This window comes from Pelmatolapia mariae, linkage group LG5, assembly GCF_036321145.2.
Source record: "Pelmatolapia mariae isolate MD_Pm_ZW linkage group LG5, Pm_UMD_F_2, whole genome shotgun sequence".
In the NCBI taxonomy this organism is placed as follows: Eukaryota; Metazoa; Chordata; class Actinopteri; order Cichliformes; family Cichlidae; genus Pelmatolapia; species Pelmatolapia mariae.
This window is the reverse complement of record NC_086231.1, coordinates 11,068,324-11,090,392: the sequence shown is the minus strand read 5'-3', so window position 1 is coordinate 11,090,392 and position 22,069 is coordinate 11,068,324. Positions and strand designations below refer to the sequence as shown.

General features: G+C 39.2%; 1 protein-coding gene across 2 annotated transcripts; it reads left to right on the top strand.

The window, feature by feature from the left end:
* The first annotated feature begins 636 nt into the window (after positions 1–636).
* Positions 637–20,449, top strand: cept1b (choline/ethanolamine phosphotransferase 1b). Of its 2 annotated transcripts, none has more exons than XM_063473648.1 (10): positions 637–837; positions 3,449–3,741; positions 6,394–6,568; positions 8,271–8,418; positions 8,496–8,637; positions 10,681–10,765; positions 12,755–12,886; positions 13,601–13,759; positions 14,768–14,893; positions 16,431–20,449. In XM_063473648.1, exons 2-10 carry the CDS (start codon positions 3,551–3,553, stop codon positions 16,551–16,553), a joined length of 1,281 nt encoding a protein of 426 aa, XP_063329718.1. In that variant the 5' UTR covers positions 637–837; positions 3,449–3,550; the 3' UTR covers positions 16,554–20,449. The 2 variants fall into 2 exon arrangements, with proteins under 2 accessions (XP_063329718.1, XP_063329717.1); XM_063473647.1 differs by lacking the exon at positions 10,681–10,765 and adding an exon at positions 12,352–12,436 and having other exon boundaries at positions 16,431–20,447.
* Positions 20,450–22,069: the final 1,620 nt, after the last annotated feature.

The following is a 22,069-nucleotide window of genomic DNA, read 5'->3' as shown; positions in this document are numbered from 1 at the left end:
TATTTTTGAGGTAAAATCTCAAAACTTCTCTTGAAGCCAAATACAAAAGGTTTTCTGTGTTTTTAAATGCTATTTTTTGGTTGTGAGGATTAAAAAAACTGTTTTAGTAACTAAGTATTGATAGTTTAAGGTTAAAAGCTTTTTTTTAAACATGAATTTAAAGGCTTCTCATTCCCAAGCTGCAATAAATCAATCAGTTATTTGATAATGAAAAAAACAAAAGACATTCTTTGTAGCACTGACCCAAAGTACTTACTGACAGTCTCACCACTGTCAGTAAGTCCAATTTTTTTTAATGTCTTCAAATTTCAAATTACTTGAAAGTCAACTCAAGTCAAAATTTTACAATATTCAGAATTTAGAGATGTCAATTCAAATTTTTACTCGTATCTGCCTGGCAGATACAAACTTCCTTATAAGGAAAGAGGAGCCTTTGGTGGAGTGTTTTTATGCAGTGGTTTTGTTAGTCTGACCACCTTGACATCAGATATGGGCTGTAAGTACCCAACGAACTAAATGAACTTGACACCCCTACACTAGAGGGCGTTTGAGCGGGCTATGTACCTGTGAGTTGTGTTCAGGGCAAAATTTACCCACTATGAAAGGAAACCTCGCGAGATTTCTGTGATGGCTAACGATAACTAGCCTGCTGTGTCAAACCACAGTGACACCGGTCGTGGTGATCCACCTTACAGATGCAGACGCTTGTTTTGATACTCCAAGTCATAGAGGGGAAATCACAAAGCTAACCGAGGACAGAAAGGTGCTGTCTGTCGGCTTGAAGCACTCCTACCTGGCCCTTGGACTGTCCGCGACTCTCGTCCTTTAATCGCTCAGGTCAGTCGGCATTACGTTCAGCATCCTGCCAGCAGTCTGGGTTAGCTAGCTAGGCTAGCCGCAGTAACCACGGGAGGTCCATGAGTTTCCGTCTGATCTGAGCAATATGCTGAGTATGCACCGGTGCCTTTAGCAAAATAAGTATGAAAAAGAGTCAATAAACTTTCTGCAAGCGTGTAAATTTATATTGCCACCCTGACATGAGTGTTCCGTAGCCGTTCGCTGCGCTAACGTTGCAGATAGTCCAGCTAATGCACACGCTAACTGATGGGGACTGGGCTAACAGCAAGTGTGCTAGGTTTCAAGAAGCAGGTTGTTTGGTGCCCTCCGAGCTTTGTCAGCAGCTCAAGTGACAGTCACAAGAAGTAGTTTTGAAACGTAGACGAGGTTAATGACGGGCAGCGTCAACAGCAGGCGAATTAACCCGTGTCAGTGTCAGTAATGTCTCAATAAATATTGCGTTATTGATTTAATCTTTCTTCATCTTCTAATTTGCTCTGGGTCCTGTCATCAGCAACACATGGGCCTTCTCTGTTACTACAGAAATTTAGATGTGCCCTGTTGTCCCAGTTACGAGTCTTAACTTGCCTTTAATCTCACAATATTATGAGGAGCATAATTAAGCTGATTACTCACATCCACCTATGATTGTAACTGGGTGGCTCTTTGCAGGAGTGTCTTTTCAAACTCAATACAGAGAGTCATGTTCCGGATGACCTCGTCATGTGGATGTCTTGTCAGTGTGCATTTTCTATATGTTTGTATAAGACCCCAAGATACTTAAACTCCTTCACTGGGGGCAGCAGTTCATCCCTGACCCAGAGTGGGAACTCTACCCTTTCCTGGTTGAGAACAAGCTCCAGCTGAAAGAATGACATCAGAGATAAAAGTGGTGGGAATGAGATTTCTCCAAAGGGCGGCTGGGTGAGAAGTTCAGTCCTTTGGGAGGGACTCAAAGAAGAGCCATTACGCTTACACATCGAAAGGAGGAAGCTAAGGTGTTCTGGGCATGTCCTACTGGGATAAGACCTTGGTGTTCAGGCCCAGTAAAGCCTAGCAATGTCTTGTTGTTTGAGACTGAGGTCTAGGTTTCTTTGCTTAGGCTGCAGCCTCTATGACCTAACTCCTAACAAGCGGTGATGGATGGATGGGCTTATACATTAGAGTAGGGGAGGAACAACTCTCCAAACCCATGCTTTAGTTCGTTCCTAGGGTTTTTTGTTTTTTTTTAAAGCTCAGACAGATTATCATAGTTATAGGCTCATCTATCTGCTCCTGCAAAGACACAAGGAAACTTACAACTATGGCATGTATTACATATACGCTTATATAAGTTTTTTTTCCATGTAAAAGCACTACTTGTACTGTACAGCAAAAAATATAAATCTTAAGTAGTCTAAACAAAGCCACATTTAAAAGTGTTTTTTCGCTAAACCAACAACTCGCAGACAGTTTAAATTCAATGGGCGCAGAGACGCCTGACAGGCTGTTCAGGCATCTCTGCTGTTCTTAGTTAATTTTTATAACATCCTGAATATTTGCAAAAAGGAAAATTTTCTTTGTCTAGCACTGACAGAAGTGTTAAATAGTCTGTATGTAATAGGAAAATGTTGAATCCATAATCGTGCACCTTTTTCCTTCACATGTGATGTAACAGCGTGCAGTTAACTTCCCTGTAAATCCAGTCTGGTAATGTTAGTGCTGCTGCTGCTGCTCCACCACGTCAGTTGCCTAAAACCTGCATTCTTGCTGTGAACTTGTGCTATCAGCATTAGCATTCAGGGCCTGCATCACAGAGACTTAGTCAGAGTTTCGTCTCTATTGATCTGCTAATGGCTCTTTTCTTCATATTGAAACTGTCAGTTAATGTTGATTGTGCAAACCCTCCTTTGTCATTCTGATGCATTTCCACTTTACTTGTTGCCTTAGCACTGGTTAAACATGACATCAGACTTACATTTTTTAACCAGTCATGAGCATGTCTATGTGGGTGTTACAGGAGCTGCAGATATCTGCATGGCACTTTCACATTATTGCATCCACATTTCCATAGTGCAACAGGGCTATAGAGGTATTTGGGAGGTTGGTTGTTTAGGCTTTTGACAGCTCACTTTGCAGGAGCCTTTGTCTGACTTTATGCTAAAACTAGAGCATAGTAAGTGCTTCATTTACCTAAAACAGGTAAATGTTCACTAAAATTATTCAAGCAGGAAAAAAAAAACTATGCCATCAATAACAGTTGCAGTTGGTCATGCAGTATTCCCATGTGGCTCTTGGTATTAGTGAAGTAGGTTTTTTTTTTTTTTTTTTTAAATTTTAGTTAAAAAAAAGAAAATATATATTATTTTTTTTAAATTTTAGCTGTTTTCAAGTTTTAGCTTTTCCAATTGAAGGATTTGTTAAAGAAAGTTCTTAAGCACCAGATTTAACATTGATGTATAACAAGTAGCCTAGAAGAATAAGCAGATATGATATTAATGAAGCATAAAGAATAATTTTTAGTTGTAGCCTCTGAAATTGGTTTTTGGGATTTTAGGAGCTGCATTTTTTTTTTCTTTTTGCTGAGATATTTCCACGTGGCAGTTTTATGATGTTGGGTTTTTCTTCTTAGGCATCATCCGGCCTCACTGTGGATCTTTAGCCCCTCGGGCAGGGCAGTGGCAGTGGCAGAGGTAGAGCCATCAGGGACCAGACCAGCAGGAAGCAGGGCTTCATGAGCGCCACGGGGCAGCAGCAAGGGGGGGGTCTGCGTACTCGCCGAGGCCTTAGCCGGGACAAAGAGCCCGGGCACGGCATGGGCATGGAGGCAACCTGCTGGCTGTCCCCTGGAGTCCTGCGCAGGCTGATTGAGTTGCCCTCACCCCCCCTGTCTCGACACCAACTCAAGAGACTGGAGGAGCACAGGTAATGCAGGTTTCTGCTGTGTACGCTGAACTCAGGAAAACAAAGTGTTAGTAAGTGGAGTGAAAAGACAGTGAAATGTGGGAAATCTATTTTATGTCAAATGTGTACTGTTGCATTACTGGATGCTTGTATTAAAAACGAGCAAAGGTTTCAAATAAGAAGGTGAACGTTTCTACAGTAATCCCTGTGAGCCAAAAGCACATGCTCAGTTTTTTGTTCTACTCTTGGCTGTGTATGATTTCAAAGAGCGGGTGTAGCCATAATACGGTCATCTCATGTGCACAGGTGCAGTGTTCAAATCTTTTTGTGAGGGGCATCCAGTCAGAAGAGGGCTGACACTGAGTCACGAGATGCTCCTCTACACCAAATATTAAAAAAGTGTCTCAGCGTTTTTTAATTTCACATTTTTTTAATGGGTTTATTTGATTAAAATAAAATGAAAGTTCAAGGAAATCTAAATTTCTTCTTTTTCAAACCGTAATAAAACTGTCATTTTTCCAAAGTCCAGGAATAATTGTGTTAAATAATCATCTCATTTATCTCAGACAGTATCATTTTTGGCCCTATAATAGGTTGCCTTTTAACAGTCTGAAGAGAATGGAGCTGAGTCCTCATAAATGTTGTCTACAATATCAGTTTCCAGTTCATATTTATAGCCTGCATAGTGACTCAAATTGTAATAATTTTCTGTAGAAACTTTAGCTTCAGGTCTGTGTTTGTGGTCTCCACAGCATGAAACACGACATGCCTGCACCAAGTGTTCTCACAGACTTGTTTCAACGTGAAAAAAAAAAAAATGAAATGATTCCCTCAGCCACTCAGACACAATACCTCCTAAATTAAACCCAATTTCTCCAGGAAAATTTGTGACTTAAGCTTATATTTGTTAAGATTTGTGCTAGCGTGCTCTATTATTGAAATATGTCATTCAAAAATAGTGTAACATTAATGGATAACAGATGTACTTAGTCATTATGATTGGTTTAGGAAAAAAACTGCTGGTATGTCAGGATTGACGAGCTATGTTACTGTTAACAGATCAGGCCTGTAGCAGCTTGTGCTGAGTTTTTTTTTTGTTGTTGTTGTTGTTGTTGTTTTTTTTCTTTTCTTCGTGTTTCCCTCTCAGACTCACGGGTCGGGTTGAGTCACACCTCGAGTTGAGTCAAAAACCTTATTATCACTTTCAGTTTAATTTAAGGTCAAATAATGCATCAGAAGTGAAAACATAGTCTTCCCAGTTAAACAGGAAGTCATTTCAAAATTTTTAAAAAAGTTCAACAAAAGTACTTTAAGAACTTGAATTTAAGAACTTAATCCAAATAAGTTAACAACATTGTTGTACTATAATACCTTTAGAGTTTAACCACAGAGTTCTGGTGAACTGTTATTTTGAAGCCATTAGTCTTGTCTGAGACTAATGAGCTAGCAAAACCGACATCTTCATTATCATCTTTAGTGTTTCCATCAGGGTGTTACAAGCCCGATGGGGTGAAATTGATCCCATCTTGGGCCTAAGCAGCTGGGATTTTATTTATTTTTAAGATGTTAAATTAGGCTGTTAAGATAAATTGGCTAATGATACTGTTAACTGGATTTACACATATAATAGCAGTCTTAAAGAAGCAGCCACAGTGTGTTATCTAAAATGTGTAGGAGGTGAAACGGTGCTGGAATTTCTTGCAGTGATGTGATTAAGAACATTAAAAATCCATCCAAATGGAGTTTAAGGTAATGTTTCTATTATTAAATCTGAAAACATCTTAAACATTTTAACGTTTAAAGTACTGGCCGCCAGCCATGCCTGAATTCAGAGGACTTATGGTTATTGGTTTAAAGTTTTTAATGATGCTATTTTGTCTATTTGATGTCTATGGTATTTACCTATGAAGGGTTTTTGTTATGTTTGTCTTGAAAGGTACTGTAGAAATGAAATTGTACTTTTTAAGTCTTTTTAGAATGTATTTAGTTATAATTTAGAGCACAAGCCGAGAAAAGTAGGTGAACCCTTCAGTTTATAACTCACAGAACCTCCTTTAGCAGCACCAAACTTGATTAAGTATTCCCACAAGCTGCTAATGAGACTTAAACAAGCACGAGGAGGACTTATGGACAAGTCCTCACTGGAAAACTGTTTCAGTTCATAAATATTTTTGTATCCTCTGTTTTGTGTCTGCAACTGTGAGTGAGATGAAGATCACAAGACATTTTAAGTAATTAAAACAGAAATCTGTGCAAGAAAAAGTTTGTGAACCTTTGAGAGGAACAAATCTACCATCCTGTAACCGTCCGAGACTAATGTAAAATTATAACAAATATTCATGTATTTGACGAAACACCTATGTATTAAAGCAAAATGTTTTAGATCAACCATAAGCCACATAATGTAGCGTCCCATTTGTCTGAATGAGATTTTCGTTTTGTTTTTTGTTCTCGTGCTGATTGGAGCATTAACCTTCATTGAGTACTTTGATGATAACTCTTCATTGCAGCTCACAAACTCAAGAAACTCTAGCTGTAACTCTGTTTCTACAGCTTGGTGAGATATATTTAAACACAGTTAATAATTGTCAAGCCCTCGTAAAAGTCGGTAAACATTCATATCTGTCGCTCCTCTGTGTCTCAACTGCCACCACCTGTTGCCCATCCCTGCAGGTACAGCAGTGCTGGACGCTCCCTGCTGGAGCCTCTAATGCAGCGCTACTGGGAATGGCTGGTAGGACGTGTCCCTTCCTGGATTGCACCCAATCTCATCACCATCATTGGCCTGGCCACCAACGTCTTCACCACCCTCGTGCTTGTCTACTACTGCCCAACTGCCACTGAGCAGGTTAGCCGATAATCTTAAAGAGGATGAGGTCCATAGCTACAGCGCTACTGTTATTGTTATTTTCTGTCAGTGTTTTATATTAAAACATAAGCAGATATGAAAAGGGTAAGATTAGGTCATAGGAGCTGCTGGAAGCCTTTTAATGTGAAACATCAGCAGTAGCTCGGAGAAAGAAAAGTGTAATAAGAAAATCATCAGTTAACTCATGATTGAAAGCAGTGTTGGTAAAGATGCTTTTAGATTGGTATATAAAAGAAAAACATTGGCACTGTGGTGTTGTCCGTGTGCTTCTGCACATTTAAGCCTCAGTGTTGCTTTTTTTGGAGGCAGAAATGATGTTAATTGAACACAGGATGGAGAGAACTTTCAAAAAAACAAAACAAAAGAAAAATAATATAAATGTGCTTATTAATTCTATAAAGTTGGACATTTTAACATGGGAATCTATGGGGCTGATGAAGTTTGAGGGTCAGCCTCAAGTGGCCATTAGAGGGACTGCAGTCTTTTTGTTTGTTTGTTCTTGGTGTTAACTTCGCTGCTCAGATGCTGAGGTTGCTGCTTGGTCACAATTTCATTTTTTTTTGTGGAAGTTATAAATGGTTATCAATATCCTTATTAAACAGGGTAATAAGTATTAAATGCATGTTTTGAATAAAGTCACTTTGAGCTGACTTAATTTGTTGACAAAGGGTCCGCATGAATGAATCAAATCATAAAGACGTCACTTGCTCTGGCTTACATCCATGTAGAAGCTTTGTAATGATCTTTTAGTCTTTGTAATGCTAACCCATCGGCGTGGCTGTATTTAATTTCCACTGAAAACATCCTGGTTGGTCTGGAGAGTCCACATACCTGAATACCAGTGATTTTCCTTTGGAACTACCTTCAACCTCCAACAAAAAAAGTTGACTTTCATATGTGAGCTCTTAGGACTCAAATATATGAGAGCTTCTATAATAATTCAGCTACCGTATATATTGTTTTTTTAATCTGGTGATATTTATTTGGGTGTCAGAGGGGAGTAAAAAGGCAACTGACGTTCTTGCAGCCAGCACTGACATGTTGCTGCTGCTTCTGTCATGTGTGGGCGTTTCAGCTACATTGAAATATCAAATCTCACAATGAGGGGGAAAAAAGTGAGAGTATTTCTGTCTGCTGTTACATTAGAAACTGCACAGGTGCTTTTGTTTCTCCAGTTTCCTTAGGGATTAATAAATTATTCTGATTCTGATTTGAGTGTGTTTGTCTGTAAAGACTTGAATGAGAGAGACAAGTGAGGCATTTTACACACATGTAATAATAGACTGAATTGGATGAGTTACTACAACTACAAGCCTAAAGGCAAAAAGATTTTAATGACTGTTCAGATGATCTCCGTTCATTTCCGCTCACTTAATTAATCTACATCATTCATCGTTGTATGTGAACAAGGTCTCACACTGAAGCCTTTACTTCATAGCAGGAACTAAACACCCCAGTTCCTCTTTCACCAGCACCACAGTACTCATTATGAAAGGTGTTAGCACAACCCTAACAATTGCAGTCTCTGTGTTTATGTATGTTAATGAGGTGAAAGAAACCATCATGTTCATGCTGCCCAATCCTCCACCAGCCACGGCATGTAAAATTTGCCTTAGACTGCACCTGTTCGTGAGCATCACCATAGAGTGACCTCTTCTTCATGTGATTATTTGTGCTCCAGGCTCCTCTCTGGGCATACCTGTTGTGTGCGGTGGGTCTGTTTATCTACCAGTCGTTGGACGCCATCGACGGGAAGCAGGCCAGACGCACTAACAGCAGCTCTCCGCTGGGTGAGCTGTTTGACCACGGCTGTGACTCCCTCTCCACCGGTCAGTTTACATCCTGTTTGATTCTGTGTTTCAGAAAATCTGAAGCTCAGTGAATAATCTGTGTTTTTTCTCTGCAGTGTTTGTGGTGTTGGGAACCAGTATAGCAGCGCAGCTGGGCACCAACCCAGACTGGATGTTCTTCTGCTGCTTCGCCGGGATGTTTATGTTCTACTGTGCACACTGGCAAACATATGTGTCAGGAACGCTGCGCTTTGGGATGTGAGTCAATAAAAACTGCTTATTTTCTTTTTCTTCTTTAAGAGAACAGTTTGCAGCCATTTTTCTTATCTGTCAACACATGTAGTCGTCTTAAGACCAATCTGTTTCATTTCTGATTTCACAGCAGTTCTTACTGATGGTTCACTGTGCTGAGTTAGAGTGGAAACAGTGTTTTTCACACTGTGTCCGTGTGGGGAAAAAAAAAAACTGACAGCAGATGTTAATCATGCTGCCTCTGATTCTTTCTAGAGGTTAGAAGTTACAAATGTAAGATTTATGAAAGTGTCCATCTAAATTTTGCTCCCGTCACTTTGTCACCCAAAAAAAAAGTTTGTTAAAGAAGTTATTAGTATCTCATCACCGCACACCATTAGTACCTGTTGCTTTGAAGACCTTTGTCTCTCTCTGTGGTGGAAAGTAAGACAATGACAGATCTGATCTCCAAAGTGAGCAGTTGTGCGTGGGTTGTGTCTCAGTAAACTAACATTTTATTTGTACGCCTCAGCCGTAAAAGGCTGATGGGGTATTGTTGTCCACCCATCATGCGGGTGGGTGGCGTGGACACCTAAAATTTGTGAATGTGATAACTCGAGAGCAAGGCGATGCTGGAGCTTCAAATTGATATCGTAGGTGCACCTACTAAAAATCTTGGATGAGTTCAAATTTCAGTGACCTCGACCTTAAGGTCAAGTTTTCTGAAAATCCTGTGAGTACGATAACTTGAGAACAAGGTGATGAAGGATTTTGAAATTGATACCATCGGTTTATCTATAGGGAGGCTAAGAGGTAACACTACAGGGAGGCTAAGTACTGTTTATTTATGGGGGGGTTTTAAATATGCAACCACTTTCTGTACCATCACAGCCTCACTGCAGTTCATGAAATACATTTTTAGTCTATCGATTCTTACTTCTGGGTACAAATGTTCCTTTTCTGTTATTTTTTTTTTCTTCATTTCACATTTTTTATCAGTCTCATTTCTTCTGTCATGTCTATCTACATAGAATTACTCTATGTAGGATTTAAAGGATTAATAAATGTCCACATCTGGAGGCTGGGGTAGTTGGCCTCTGCTCATATCAGAGGCCAAAGTTCAGACCGCTTACCTCAAAACATTTGTGCTGTTTTAATGGTGTTCCTAATTATTAAAAAAAAAAAATACTCTGCTAGGTTTAGGCAATACTTCCTGACCTGACAACTCATGGCCATGAACTTGATTTACTTGAGTTTCTGTAACTATTCCATGTTTTGCCATGAAGCCAGGCCAATTTTACACAGTTATGCAAAATTTTAACCTGAAAGCAACAAAGGCTGCTGAAGTTAGCACAGCTAACATTAGCCCCACTTTGTGTATTCTGGCATTTTGTATGTGTAATATTACGTACGACACAAAGGGCCGCACGATTCATAGGATTTCATTATCAAAGGATGTTGTTAAGTCTCAAATGGTACTTAAACACACACAACAGCTGTAGAGACTGTTTAATTCAATCTGTTAGGTTTCAGACTGTTTTCTGGCTGTTAAACTAGTCAACTAGTCTGAGTTTTTTTATTATTAGTAGTTAATTGCGCCGTTTGTCAACCAATAATCTCTGATTTTTATTACAAATGAGAGTGACATAAAAATTTTATGGACACTGACTTAAGAATTGAAAACCCTGAAAAGTTCTAGTTGTTTATTTGACCTTTATGTGCGCTCTCACTTTTATTGAACACTTTCTGTATAAATATAAATACAGATTTTTCTTTGTGCACAAATATTAGATTTATGTGATTGATTTTTAAAGCCAACATCTTCATATTAGGCAGAATGGACTATTAGTATAGAAAGAATGTAGTCATTTTGAATCACCTTCTGACTTTACCTACTGAAACCTGTGAGGTAGTCATAAACAGGTTTTTCAGGAATTCAGTCCAAAGCTTTGAAAAAGTTAATAAAAGGTGCAGCAAGTTAATTAGACCTGAGGTTTAGTCTTGTCATTAGATCACAGCATTTACGTGTTCAGGTGACCCGCAGTAAATGTGGATGTGTTCTGTGTGTAGATTTGATATAACAGAGGTGCAGCTCTGTCTAGCAGGATTACAGATGCTCACAGCCGCTGTGGGTCCCTGCCTGTGGAACGTGATGGTAAACTTTCTGGCTGCTGCCTGCATGGCTCACTGTTGTCCGCTTCCACAGTGAACTCTGACCTGCATGGAGTCACATGGTCAGATCAGCTCGTACTCATTTCTGCTTGAAGGTGCGGTCAGTAAAATATGGCTCTGAGTAGCATCAGCTGAAGCAATTGGGCAGCTAGATTTCATCTGTCAAATATAACATTTATAAGATTTTAGTTTCAAACTTTTGTTAAGAAGGACTTTATGCATTTACATTTTTATAAACTAAATATTTTGATTAGAGGCCATGACAGAGTCTCCACCTGGTTTTACAGAGTAGCTGTACACGCTCTCTGTTGTACCTCTCTCTTCATGTCAACCGTAACATATGGGCAATGAACCAAAACTTTAAAACTTGGACTTATCACTCTAAGACTTGTTCTCGCTGATTTTCAGCCAATGACTTGTGTAATTAGGCATATGTCAGTCTAAGAAGGCTTGACAGCCAACCTTTCCACTGAGACTATTTTTGATGAAGCAGTATAGCGGTGTATTAACTGAAGGGGCCAGATGCATCTCTCTTTAATGGGTTTTTTTCGCCTCTTAAGAACATGACTTTCAGATCCTGTCTGTCTGCTCTACACAGGTTTTTTTTTTTTTTTTTTTTTTTAGTCCTCCCACGTCGTCTTTTGTACTCCAGTTTAGTTTCCTCAAAATCTTTAAAGACACACTGCACACCAAGCTGAGAGATGCTAATTTATTCAGCTAACAGCTCTTTGGGTATAAACATAACATGCTTTTTGCAACAGGCTGCTAGTCACTAAGTCTCTGTTATGTGTAGACAAAACATTGGTTTAGCCCTTGAGTTAGGTGCCTTTATCCTGTAATGATTCATAGGTCAGTCTTTAGTAGCTTAAAAAAAACAAATAAAAGAAAATCCTGGAAACGGTCAGGTGCAAGGACTTGACTGAAAATGAATGGAAAAAGCAGCCAATGTCAAAAGGAAAACTTTGAAAGACCTTCAGAAAACTTGTAAAATTACTGCTCAACATCGCTTACAAAAAAATTACGTCTGGCTTCTTGAAAGCAAAGCATGAACGAATGAGCGGTGGCTTCAGACTTTCGCACAGAGCTGTATATCCCAAGACAGACTGTCAGCTTTGTAGCCAATAATAAATGAAAACATGTTATCAGATGGTTTTCATAATCAAATGATAAGACAAACTTCAGCTGTCACCATGATCACAGCAAGAAGAAGATAAGGTGGAAACGAGCAGTAGAGGAACTGCAGCCTTGCTCAGGTATTGTCTACATGCATCAAACCTGATGTCCTAGTGACGTTTATTGGACCCATGTCACACTGTGCCCTGCAGTAAACTTGCTCAAGTCACAGAGATCAGGGGAGTGACTCACTCTGCTAACAAAACTCGTCCTTTTGTTGACCGAGCCAGTGAAATATTACTGATCGCACCTTTTAACCTCCAAATCAAATGTGTCGAGCAGAAGAACGGGCTCCGTGTCCGGCAGTGCGTTGTGGAGGAATGCTGCAGGATGACTGTGTGCTGTTATACGTCACTAATCCTCACCGTAAACTCTCTGCTTTCTCCTCCCACTCAGCATTGATGTGACTGAGGTGCAAATCTTCATTATAATCGTGTATTTGCTGGCCGCCGTGGGAGGATCTGCTTTTTGGCAGTCACTGGTAATTCTGATTGATCTTAATCTGAAGGAATTGGAACCAATGACAGTGAGACTGTAATGTCATGATGTTTAACTTGATCATTTTACAGTAATGCTGCTCTAACAGTCATGTTTGAACTGTTTTACTGTAATTGTTGTTATAAGTGAGTGCCTTTTAGTATTCTCTAACATTAGTCATGGTTGTTTAAATGAGGGTGGTGTAGTGAATGTGCTCTCAAAGTACAAAAATGCAAATTTTCTGTCTGATCAGGATTTGTTTTGATGACTTTGTGTTGCATAAACACATCTAAGATTTCCATGTCAATGTCTCGAATTCCAGATTCCGATCCTAAATATCCAGATGAAAATGATTCCTGCCATCTGCACTTTGTTAGGAGCCATCTTCTCCTGCACCAATTATTTCAGAGTTATTTTCACAGGAGGTGTGGGCAAAAACGGATCCACAATAGCAGTAAGCCCTCAATGTCCTGTCCTGGTTTGTAATGCCTCTTTTTGACTGATGCGCTGCACAGCTCTGCCCTGGTGCCTTATGAGAACCGCCCAGTGTTTTGACCAGCTTGACAGCCTATTTTTACATAGCAGATGATGGGGTAATTTACACGCGGGGGGAACTTAATCTGCAGGCTGTGTCTTATGTAGCAGAGTACGTACAGCTGAAACCTATGTTAATGGATATCTGTAGAAAAATATGTAATGTAAACATGAGATTTTAGCAAAACAACATTACAAATAACAGACAAACAGTACACAATACTTTGTTGGTGCCCATGGTAAGATATAACGATATTTTCTTACTTTTTAATTACAGGACAGTTTGTCCAAATCGGGTTTTCCTATGAGGCAGCCCTACTGACAAAAGTGGCTCAAACTTGTGGCATACCGGTTTTGTGGTGCAGTGCTTTGGTCAGCATTTTGGCAATAGTGATATGAGGGATAAGCAAGGGTTTACTTCTTCTGTATGGTCAGTTAAGTGTATATGTGTAATGTATTAGAAGCCTTTTAGCTGTTCTTGTGGTGCAGGTCAGAGCAGAATAAAGTTTCATTTCCGTTCAGAATAAAAGCATTGTTAGGCCAGCTTTAGTTTGTGTTACAGTTTTTGTACCTGAGCAGCTTCCTGTCTGTTTCCACTGATATTAATTGTCTTTTTCTCCTCCTTGTCTTGCAGGGAACCAGTGTCCTCTCTCCAGTCTTACATATTGGTTCAGTCATAATTTTGGCGATGATGATATACAAAAAGTCTGCTGTCCAGCTCTTTGAAAATCATCCATGTCTTTATATCCTGGCATTTGGCTTTGTCTCGGCCAAAATCACCAATAAATTAGTTGTAAGTCAAACATACTTTTTTTTCTCTCTCTTTATAATCATCATTAGTTTATACTTATTGAATTAAGGCTGCGCTTTGTGTTTTTCACGGTTGTTATTCCTGATATCCTGCATAAAGATGGTCTGGAGAGGATGAACGATGCTCAGTGTTCAAGAAAGATTTTAACATTTTGCTTGTTTTACTTGTGAGCATCAAAGGTGTGATTAGCCTAGCTTAGCATAAATACTGAAAGTAGGATAAAACTGTTTGAATAGTTCCATCAACAAACCAAAAAAAGCTTATATTTTTCACTTTGTAAACCTCATGCTATCAGAGTGTAAGCTGTGAATAGACATGAGGTAGCTAACGTGCATATTTAATCGTTTCAGCTTTACTTCAGCTTATCAATGAAATAATAATTATTGGGAAAGGATTCCTGAAAAGCATAGATGCTGACAAACTTAGCTATTTTTCCTAAGCCAGCTGAGAGACATGATCTCTCCAGGCTGTCCTGGCTCTGCCCTGGTGTCTCTTCTCTGTTCAACATGTCGAAACACCACACCTAACTCCTTTTGGTGTTGAGGATTAGTGGCTCTACTCTGAGCCTTTCCCAAATAACCAAACTCCTTTATCTCCGAGGGCCCAGACAATGAGGAAGCTAATTTCCACCACTCGTGTCAGTGTGGGGGGGATTCAAGAGTCTAAACATCCCCAGGAAGAGACTTCTGAACTGCTCATGTTTAAAACTGTCTTCCTTTCCTGCTCACAGTGGAGAGATGCTGGATGAGAGACATCTCTGAAGATGTTCACAGACTAAACTTTATAAAATTAGGACAGAGATGGGGTGGGAAAACTCCCCAATAATTTAAGATGCATGCAAGATTCATTATGCGGGCTACCACACCAAACTGTAGCAGAGGAAGTTTATGTAGAAAACTGAAACTTCAAACAACTCCAGTGCCTTGTGGAGATGACTGTTTAATTGAAACTCTGTGTGTGTGTTTGTGTGTGTGTGATCTTTGTGTACAGGTAGCACATATGACAAAAAGTGAGATGCATCTCCACGATTTAGCCTTCCTGGGACCAGGACTACTGTTCCTGGATCAGTATTTCAATAGTTTTATTGATGAGTACCTGGTGCTCTGGATTGCACTGGTAAGTACGCACGATGGCAAGTTTGGATAAATGTGGTAATGACATTTTTACTTTGAAAAGCAGGAAAATCACCGAGGTAACTAATAATATGAGTGATGGATGTCTTCCGTTTAGCTGGGTCATGTCCAGGCTTTGGCAGGTCTGGAATTCAGTGTTTATATCTTTATATCTTGTCCTACTCTGATAGTCACAGTGTCACCTTCAGTCAGTTATTGTTGCTGTTTAATCCATAATCGTTACACCTTCTCACTGATGGTGTCTGTGCTGTGTGGAAGCCCATTATTGCCTGTAAAGGTACGAAGCAATAAGTGAAATTGGTGTTCAGTGCGAAAACCCTGCTTCAGTCTGCACCACCAGGCAGTGTCAAGGCTGTTATCAATGAACAATGATGTCATTTCTAAATTAGCCCAAATATTTATTTTTGTTAACAAGGACAAACCACATCACTTAATGAAATGCTGGCATACTTCAAATACAAATCATCCCTAGAAACAAAACGTAAGTCCGTAAAATTAAATATATTTGAATTTACAGTTTAAAATAAACCAATTTTGTCCTTCAAGACAAAAAACAAGTAGAAACAGATTTGTATCCAGTGGACCCAAGCAGATATTTTTTATATATTTATAGTTTTAGTTGCATTTGTTATTGCAGCTCTGGAAAAAAAACATGTGGTAATAGTGGGCTAATAAGGTGAAAACAAGAAGGTCATAACACATAAATGCTAAGTTATTACCAATTAAATGCTTGAGTAAAAGCCAACTAATCATCTTGTATCAACAGTGGTTTTAGCTGCGTAATGTTACACTGAAGTTTATGTGATTTTGTAAGAAGGTGTCAGAAACTGGGGGGATAATGTGGAAACATGCATGATTTTGAGAAAACCAGTTAGTAATCAGTATTGTCTTTAAAATCTGTTAGAATAAAATGGAAACATCTGTCCATTTAATTTTCTTGTATGCTGGCTTTAAAGTGGTATTAATTCATAATGATGACAAAGTATTAATTGGTGTTTTAACATATTAGGAGACTATTACTGTGTTATAATGCTGGAATTAATCCTACCATATGTCCCCAGCATTCGTCACAACACACAGTATGCATGGCCAGTATACCAGTATCAGTATTATATCACTGTTACCTGTTGGTTTTGCTTCATAGCCATACATTTGCTTCCACATTACATAACTTACAGTGTAATATTACTCAGCTAAACCCAGTGCTGATACAAGATATTACTTAATTATTTACATATTATGTGGTAAATAAATTTTAATAACTTGCAGGTTCTGAATTATCTTCTTGTTTTCTCCTTATGACAACACTGCTGCTGAGCTGAGCTATCATAAAAAGTGCTACCATGATTTATCAAAGGGTCGTACGGGCGCATGCTGGAATATCTTAAATGTGTCTTAATTGGCCAGCCCATATATCAGTATCTAGTTTTCATTTTCTTGGCATCAGTGGGTTTCCGCAGTGTGTTAAGCTCCTGTTTTTCTGCTTTTAAAGAGTGACCTTGTTTCTTTCTCTCCCACAGATCATTTCCTTGTTTGACTTGGTGCGTTACTGTGTCAGTGTTTGCAACCAGATTGCCTGCCACCTTCACATTTTTGTTTTCAAAATCAAGCCTTGTTCAGTCCTCGGCTCAGCTCCTCACTGAGGACACGCCGGCCATTACTGACTCTGCACCCTTCCTGTTAGCTGCACTCACCTTTTCTTCCCTCTGTTTTCCACGTAGAGACGCAAGGGGGGGTGACGTGGTGTAAACTGTGTGCTTCTGCCAACTGAATGTCAGGACAAATAATATATATTAAGATACTGGAATATTACTGTCATTGTCTGTTTTTCACCAGTGCAGAATTACATTTATACCAGTTTCATTTTCTGCTCCAGTACTAAGAAATCTTCTGACAAACTTACGGTTGCAAAGAGCAGATATTTCAGGAGAGTACAGGTGCTACTCAGTATGCTCAGCGAGAGAAACTTACAGCGTGTTTTAACTGTTCACGTGCAAGAAAATGTATAGGAACTGAATCATTCTCTTTGCTTTTCATGATTATAATTTTTGTAACTTTACTTTTTTGCTATTGTAAATACCAAACTGTTACAGTGTCTGTGCTTTCTTTTAAGTTAAAAATCCTTCTTTGACACATTTATTTAACCTTCCTTCATGTGTATGATTTTTAAAGACACTCCATCCCCTACACGAAAACAGTGCAGCTGTTTTACATCAGCAAAATGTGGTTTTGGAGGAAACCTGATGCCAGTGTTACTTCCTCTTTCTTTCTTTTTTTCTGTTTAAAGCAAATCAGAACGTCCTTTTTGTACAAGCCTGCAAATTAATTCACTGCCACTTTCTTGGTTAAATTTGCACTTGGGATTTAGGTTCAGGTCAGATTTTGGGTTTTTTTTGCTAAGCTCTTTGCTAATATAGTCATCATGAAGTTGGTACTTTTGTTACGGGGTATAGGCTTTCTTTTATTTATATTGTAAACGTAAAGGGGGCTGTGAACGAGGGCAAAAGGTCATTTAGTGTGCTGTAGTTGTGCACACATAGTGTGCGTGTGAAAGGTCCGTCAGCTCTTTTTGACCTCATGTACGAATGAACTCTCAAGTTTCACATTTTTCAGTTGATGAGAGCAAAGATCACAACGTCTACAGGTGGAGTGAAGCAGTGGGCTTATTTCATCCAACTCTGTTACTGATCTCTGCTTTATTTATTGGTGTTTTTTGTTTGTTCCTTTTGTTTTTAAGTGTCAAATTCCACAATGATAAGAAAAATAATCCACCTGCTTCTTTGTTTTTGTTTATTTTTCTGAAACATTTTATCCTGTGTACTTTTTGCAAAAAAATCAGGTTGAAATGGTGCATTTTGGGGGAGTGGTATTGTTGAAAAGCAAATTAACATGCATTTTGTGCTCTATATTAGATGCATTCCCTGCAGCATGTCAAAATAAAACTGCACTCCATGTGTGTTCCAATAGTGCAACGGTTTAGCTCATTTTTAATGATTTATCTGGCTTTGAGACATAGACTATGCTTCACTGTATTTGTTAAAGAAAAGTTTTGAATAACAGAAAATGTGAAAATGAAACATACACATGAAAAATGGTCCTTCGTGTGTTGCAGCTGCTTTACTGAATCACTGCTGTGTGTTCAGTGTTACCATCCTGCACAGTACATCACGTTTCCTCCAAAACACACGGCTGCCTCAGCAGAACAGGTGCACATGTGAGTGTGCGGGAGGTGAGGTCACCTGATGATGTCACGGTTTTTAAGGTGGTGACTGATTGAGTCAGATCAAACTTAATAAAAATGTGTTGATTTGAAATGTGGCTGCTGCTCGCTCTGCCTCCACATCGTCGTCGTTGTCTGATGCTGTTACACCTCAAACCGAGTGTGTTTAGCGCTGCTGCTGCTGGAGAGGACCTGTAGTGACGGCCTGTATTCACGTGGAGCTCATGTTTGTCCTTAACAGCAGGGGTTAGCTTCTTGCTTTTACATTTTGTGCCTGTTTTATGTACTTTCTATTGAATACTTCCATCTGCAGATACTGTGCTTTGCCTCTGCGCCGTGTTTGAAATGACCCACAATGCCAAATGTTGACTGAATTGAGAGGCTCTCAGTGTACATTGTCCTCCGAGCTGCGTCATTGTCTCAGCTGGATGAGTTCTTGTGCAGGGCGGCGGTGGTGGTGTTATCTGGATGAAAAGAGACTGATGGCCATTGATTCATGTAAACAAAGCCTTCTACACACAAGTGTTAAAGGACCACTTCACCCAAAATCACACAAACCATTGTCCTCTAATGCCTTAAGATGAAATATTATGGCTCAGTGTATTATGTTTTATATCATGCAAATAAAGTCATTTTGAGTAAAGAGGTTTAATGAAAATAAAGGTTAAAGAAAAACATTGGAATGAGGGTAGAGTGCTTAAAGGTTTTGTGTATAATGAAATGGAAAATGGGAAAATTGTAACAGATATTTAAAGTCTTGACAGCTCATATGTATTTTTTTAAGTTATTCCCTTTTTGTCAGAAAATGTGAGTATTATAATTAGACTAAATGGGAAATTAATGTAAAAGAAAAGCTTTAATATACTGAGACTAAAACTACAATAAATACTGAAAAGCAACACTGCTGGCAGAGGAAAGAATCGACTATAAAGGTGCTGAAAGAAGAAAATTTGCAACAGTTTGAGAATAAAAATATATTCAGTGGATGTTTTCTAAAAAATACATAGAAAATCTCTGCTGCATAAAAAAAAATGCTGGGCAATAAAAATAGTTTGGTATGGTAGAAAATAGGTGAAATAGCTATGGGTAGGTAAACTGCTTTAAGATATTTCTGGATTTCATGAAGACATTTAATCACTTCATAATGAAATGCCAATTTATTTTTCAATGGTAAAGTAAAATTTAAAATAGGTAAAAATATAAAATTTTAAGTTTATTCATAATTGTAAAGAATAAAATCATTTTAACAATATCAGAATCTAGCTCCAGTTTGGGGGCAAACTAAAACTAAGTTGATAAACAGAGAAAACCTTAATTTTTCTAATATTTCTGTTTTGCTTTGAAGGCATAAAGAAAAATTAATATCTCAGAAAATTCTGAGGTGGTTTTGCGATTTGGATGAAGTGCGTCTTGAAGAACACTGATGAGCCCATTCTTTGTTGATTTGTTTTTGACAGATTTTGTAGTTGTAAATTCTGCACGTTGTGCAATAAAGAACAGTACTGACTGAATGTCACATTTATTTTATTAGTAATATTCATTTTTATCCTTCTAAATTCTGCAGTTGTTGTCTGTTCATTGATGTAGGAGATGATGAGAAATGAGCTAATATGCATGTGTAGTATTCTGCTGTATAGTTTTGTACTGTAACTAGAGACCCTGAGAGATTCAGCATCAACACATATATAGTTCCTGATGTGAGGTCACATCTCTCATTGTTACCAGTAAAGGTTTGCCTTAAACCCGTTTGTTTTCTATTGTTTTGTACAGAGACCAGCGTGTTGTCACTGTGTGCGTTGGTTATGTTGGTCAGACTGCCAAGCTCAGGTATCTCATCAGTGTGCACAACACCGTGTTCTCTTAAGACGGTAAACAAAGTCACCTGACAATCTCTCCTTCACCTGCCATTGCGAATAAATTTCATACTCCAGCCTGGAACCAGGTTTGTACTTGTGTTTTTTACTGTGAACATCAAAGTGATGGATTCACCTGCCTGCTTCTGCACCTTTCTGTCTTCCATGGAAAAGACTGGTGATGCACAGAGCGCCTTGAGTTTTAAACAGTGATGTAAGAACAAGATGATAAATGTCAAAGGAGTGCTTTAATATTTATTGTCTCCATAATGCATGTTTGCAGAATTACTCAATAAGTTATGGACAGATCTGAAGAAATACATTATGAAAGGTGAGGTCTTTAGAGGCCCAGCGTCAAAGGAACTGTCTTTGGAACAGATCCAGGAATTTTTGGAAGAATTTACGAGCCTTTACTATTGTGAGGTAGGATATTTTGTGTCATATCTTTGCAAATGCATATCAAAATGAAATGAGAAAAACTGGGAGATCTTGATGTTGACAGTCTTGATGTTCTCAAGAAAATATAATGAACTTATCTAGATCTTTCTATCCTCCTCATATATATGGGCGTGCACTATGGAAATTAAAGGAAATACCTGCTTGACCCCTAAAGTGACAATGTTCCTTTTGTCTACGTGTCAAACTCGAGGCCTGGGGGTTCCAGCTATCCTGGGTCTGCCCTGGGGCATCCTTCTGGTGGAATATGCCTGAAGCAACTCATGCAGGAGACGCCCAGGAAGCATCTTTGCAAGACAGCCGAATTACCTCAAGTAGCTGGAATTAGAATTTTCTTCATATTTTTTTCTTTCATGTTTTTGTTTTTTGTTTTAAATGTTTAAAGAAATCCTCATCATCTGCCAAAACAGTTACCTAGGGGAATTACTTCAGTTTCTCGGCTGCTTTGATCTGGATCTACCTCAGCAGCCACAGGGTGAGAGCAGGGTGACCCTTGACATGTTGCCAGTCCATCAGGTCCAGCCAAAAGAGAGAACTCCTTACTCTCTTACTCTCTATGGCTGATCTAGAATCTACAGTTAAGATGACAAGTATGTGTTTGGACTGTGGGAGAACATGCAAACTACATAAAAGGGACTCATTGACCAGGAAGTCTGAACCCAGAACCTTGTTGCAGTAAGGTGACCATGCAAACCGCTGCACCACCCTGATCAAATACAGGATTTTCTTGTTTCTTCTACAGCTACACAAACACCTTCTGGTGAAACACTGTCACCCAGTGGTGATCAGTAGCGGTTTTAGATACGGGCGACACGGGCGGTTGCCCAGGGCGGCATCGTGGTGGGGGGCGGCATCACAGGCATCAGCAAAAAAAAAAAAAAAAAAATTGCTCGTACTCATGCTGCCCCGACATCATGCCAGCGCATATTGGGGATGGCATAGGTACCGATCGGGAGTAAGGGCGCCCTTACTCCCATTTGCTGGGAGTAAGGGCGCCCTCCGTTTGCGAGGTGCGCCTGCTGCTTGCGGCACAGGGAGGAGAGGGCGGGGCGGCGGGGGATTCTCTGGGTGGCTGGAGCAGCATCTAATAACCAACTTGCAAAATAAAACAAAATAAAAACAAACCAACAAACACGAAAACAGCAGACATCATGATACAGACTTATAATTTGCACCGATGTTTTTTCGAAATTCTATACGCGAAAAGTGAGCGCGAGAGCCCTCGGTGCGCCTGCTCGCTGCTGAAGTCAAAGTAAACTTTATTGTCATCTCCGCTATATACAGTCCAGTATATAGAGAGACGAGACGACGAGGCTCCAGTTACAGCAGTGCAAGTAAACAAACAATAAATATAAGAAGAGTAAGAAAATAAATATACACTTTAGGACCAGGGGTAAAGGGATCAATAACAATTTAAAATGTATATTTTATATTTTGTTGATTTAAAGTCTCACACACAACCCGTTTTTAAAGTTTAAAAAGAAGAGAAAAGAAGAGGAGGAGTGTAGCGACTTCCACAGTCGCTAGAGGCCGGGGATGGAGCCTGCCTATTTGCCTGACGCGCTCTCAACTGTACGCAATAATGCGAGAGGTGGAATTGCTTGCTTGTTTATTAAAGTGCTTGAAAAGT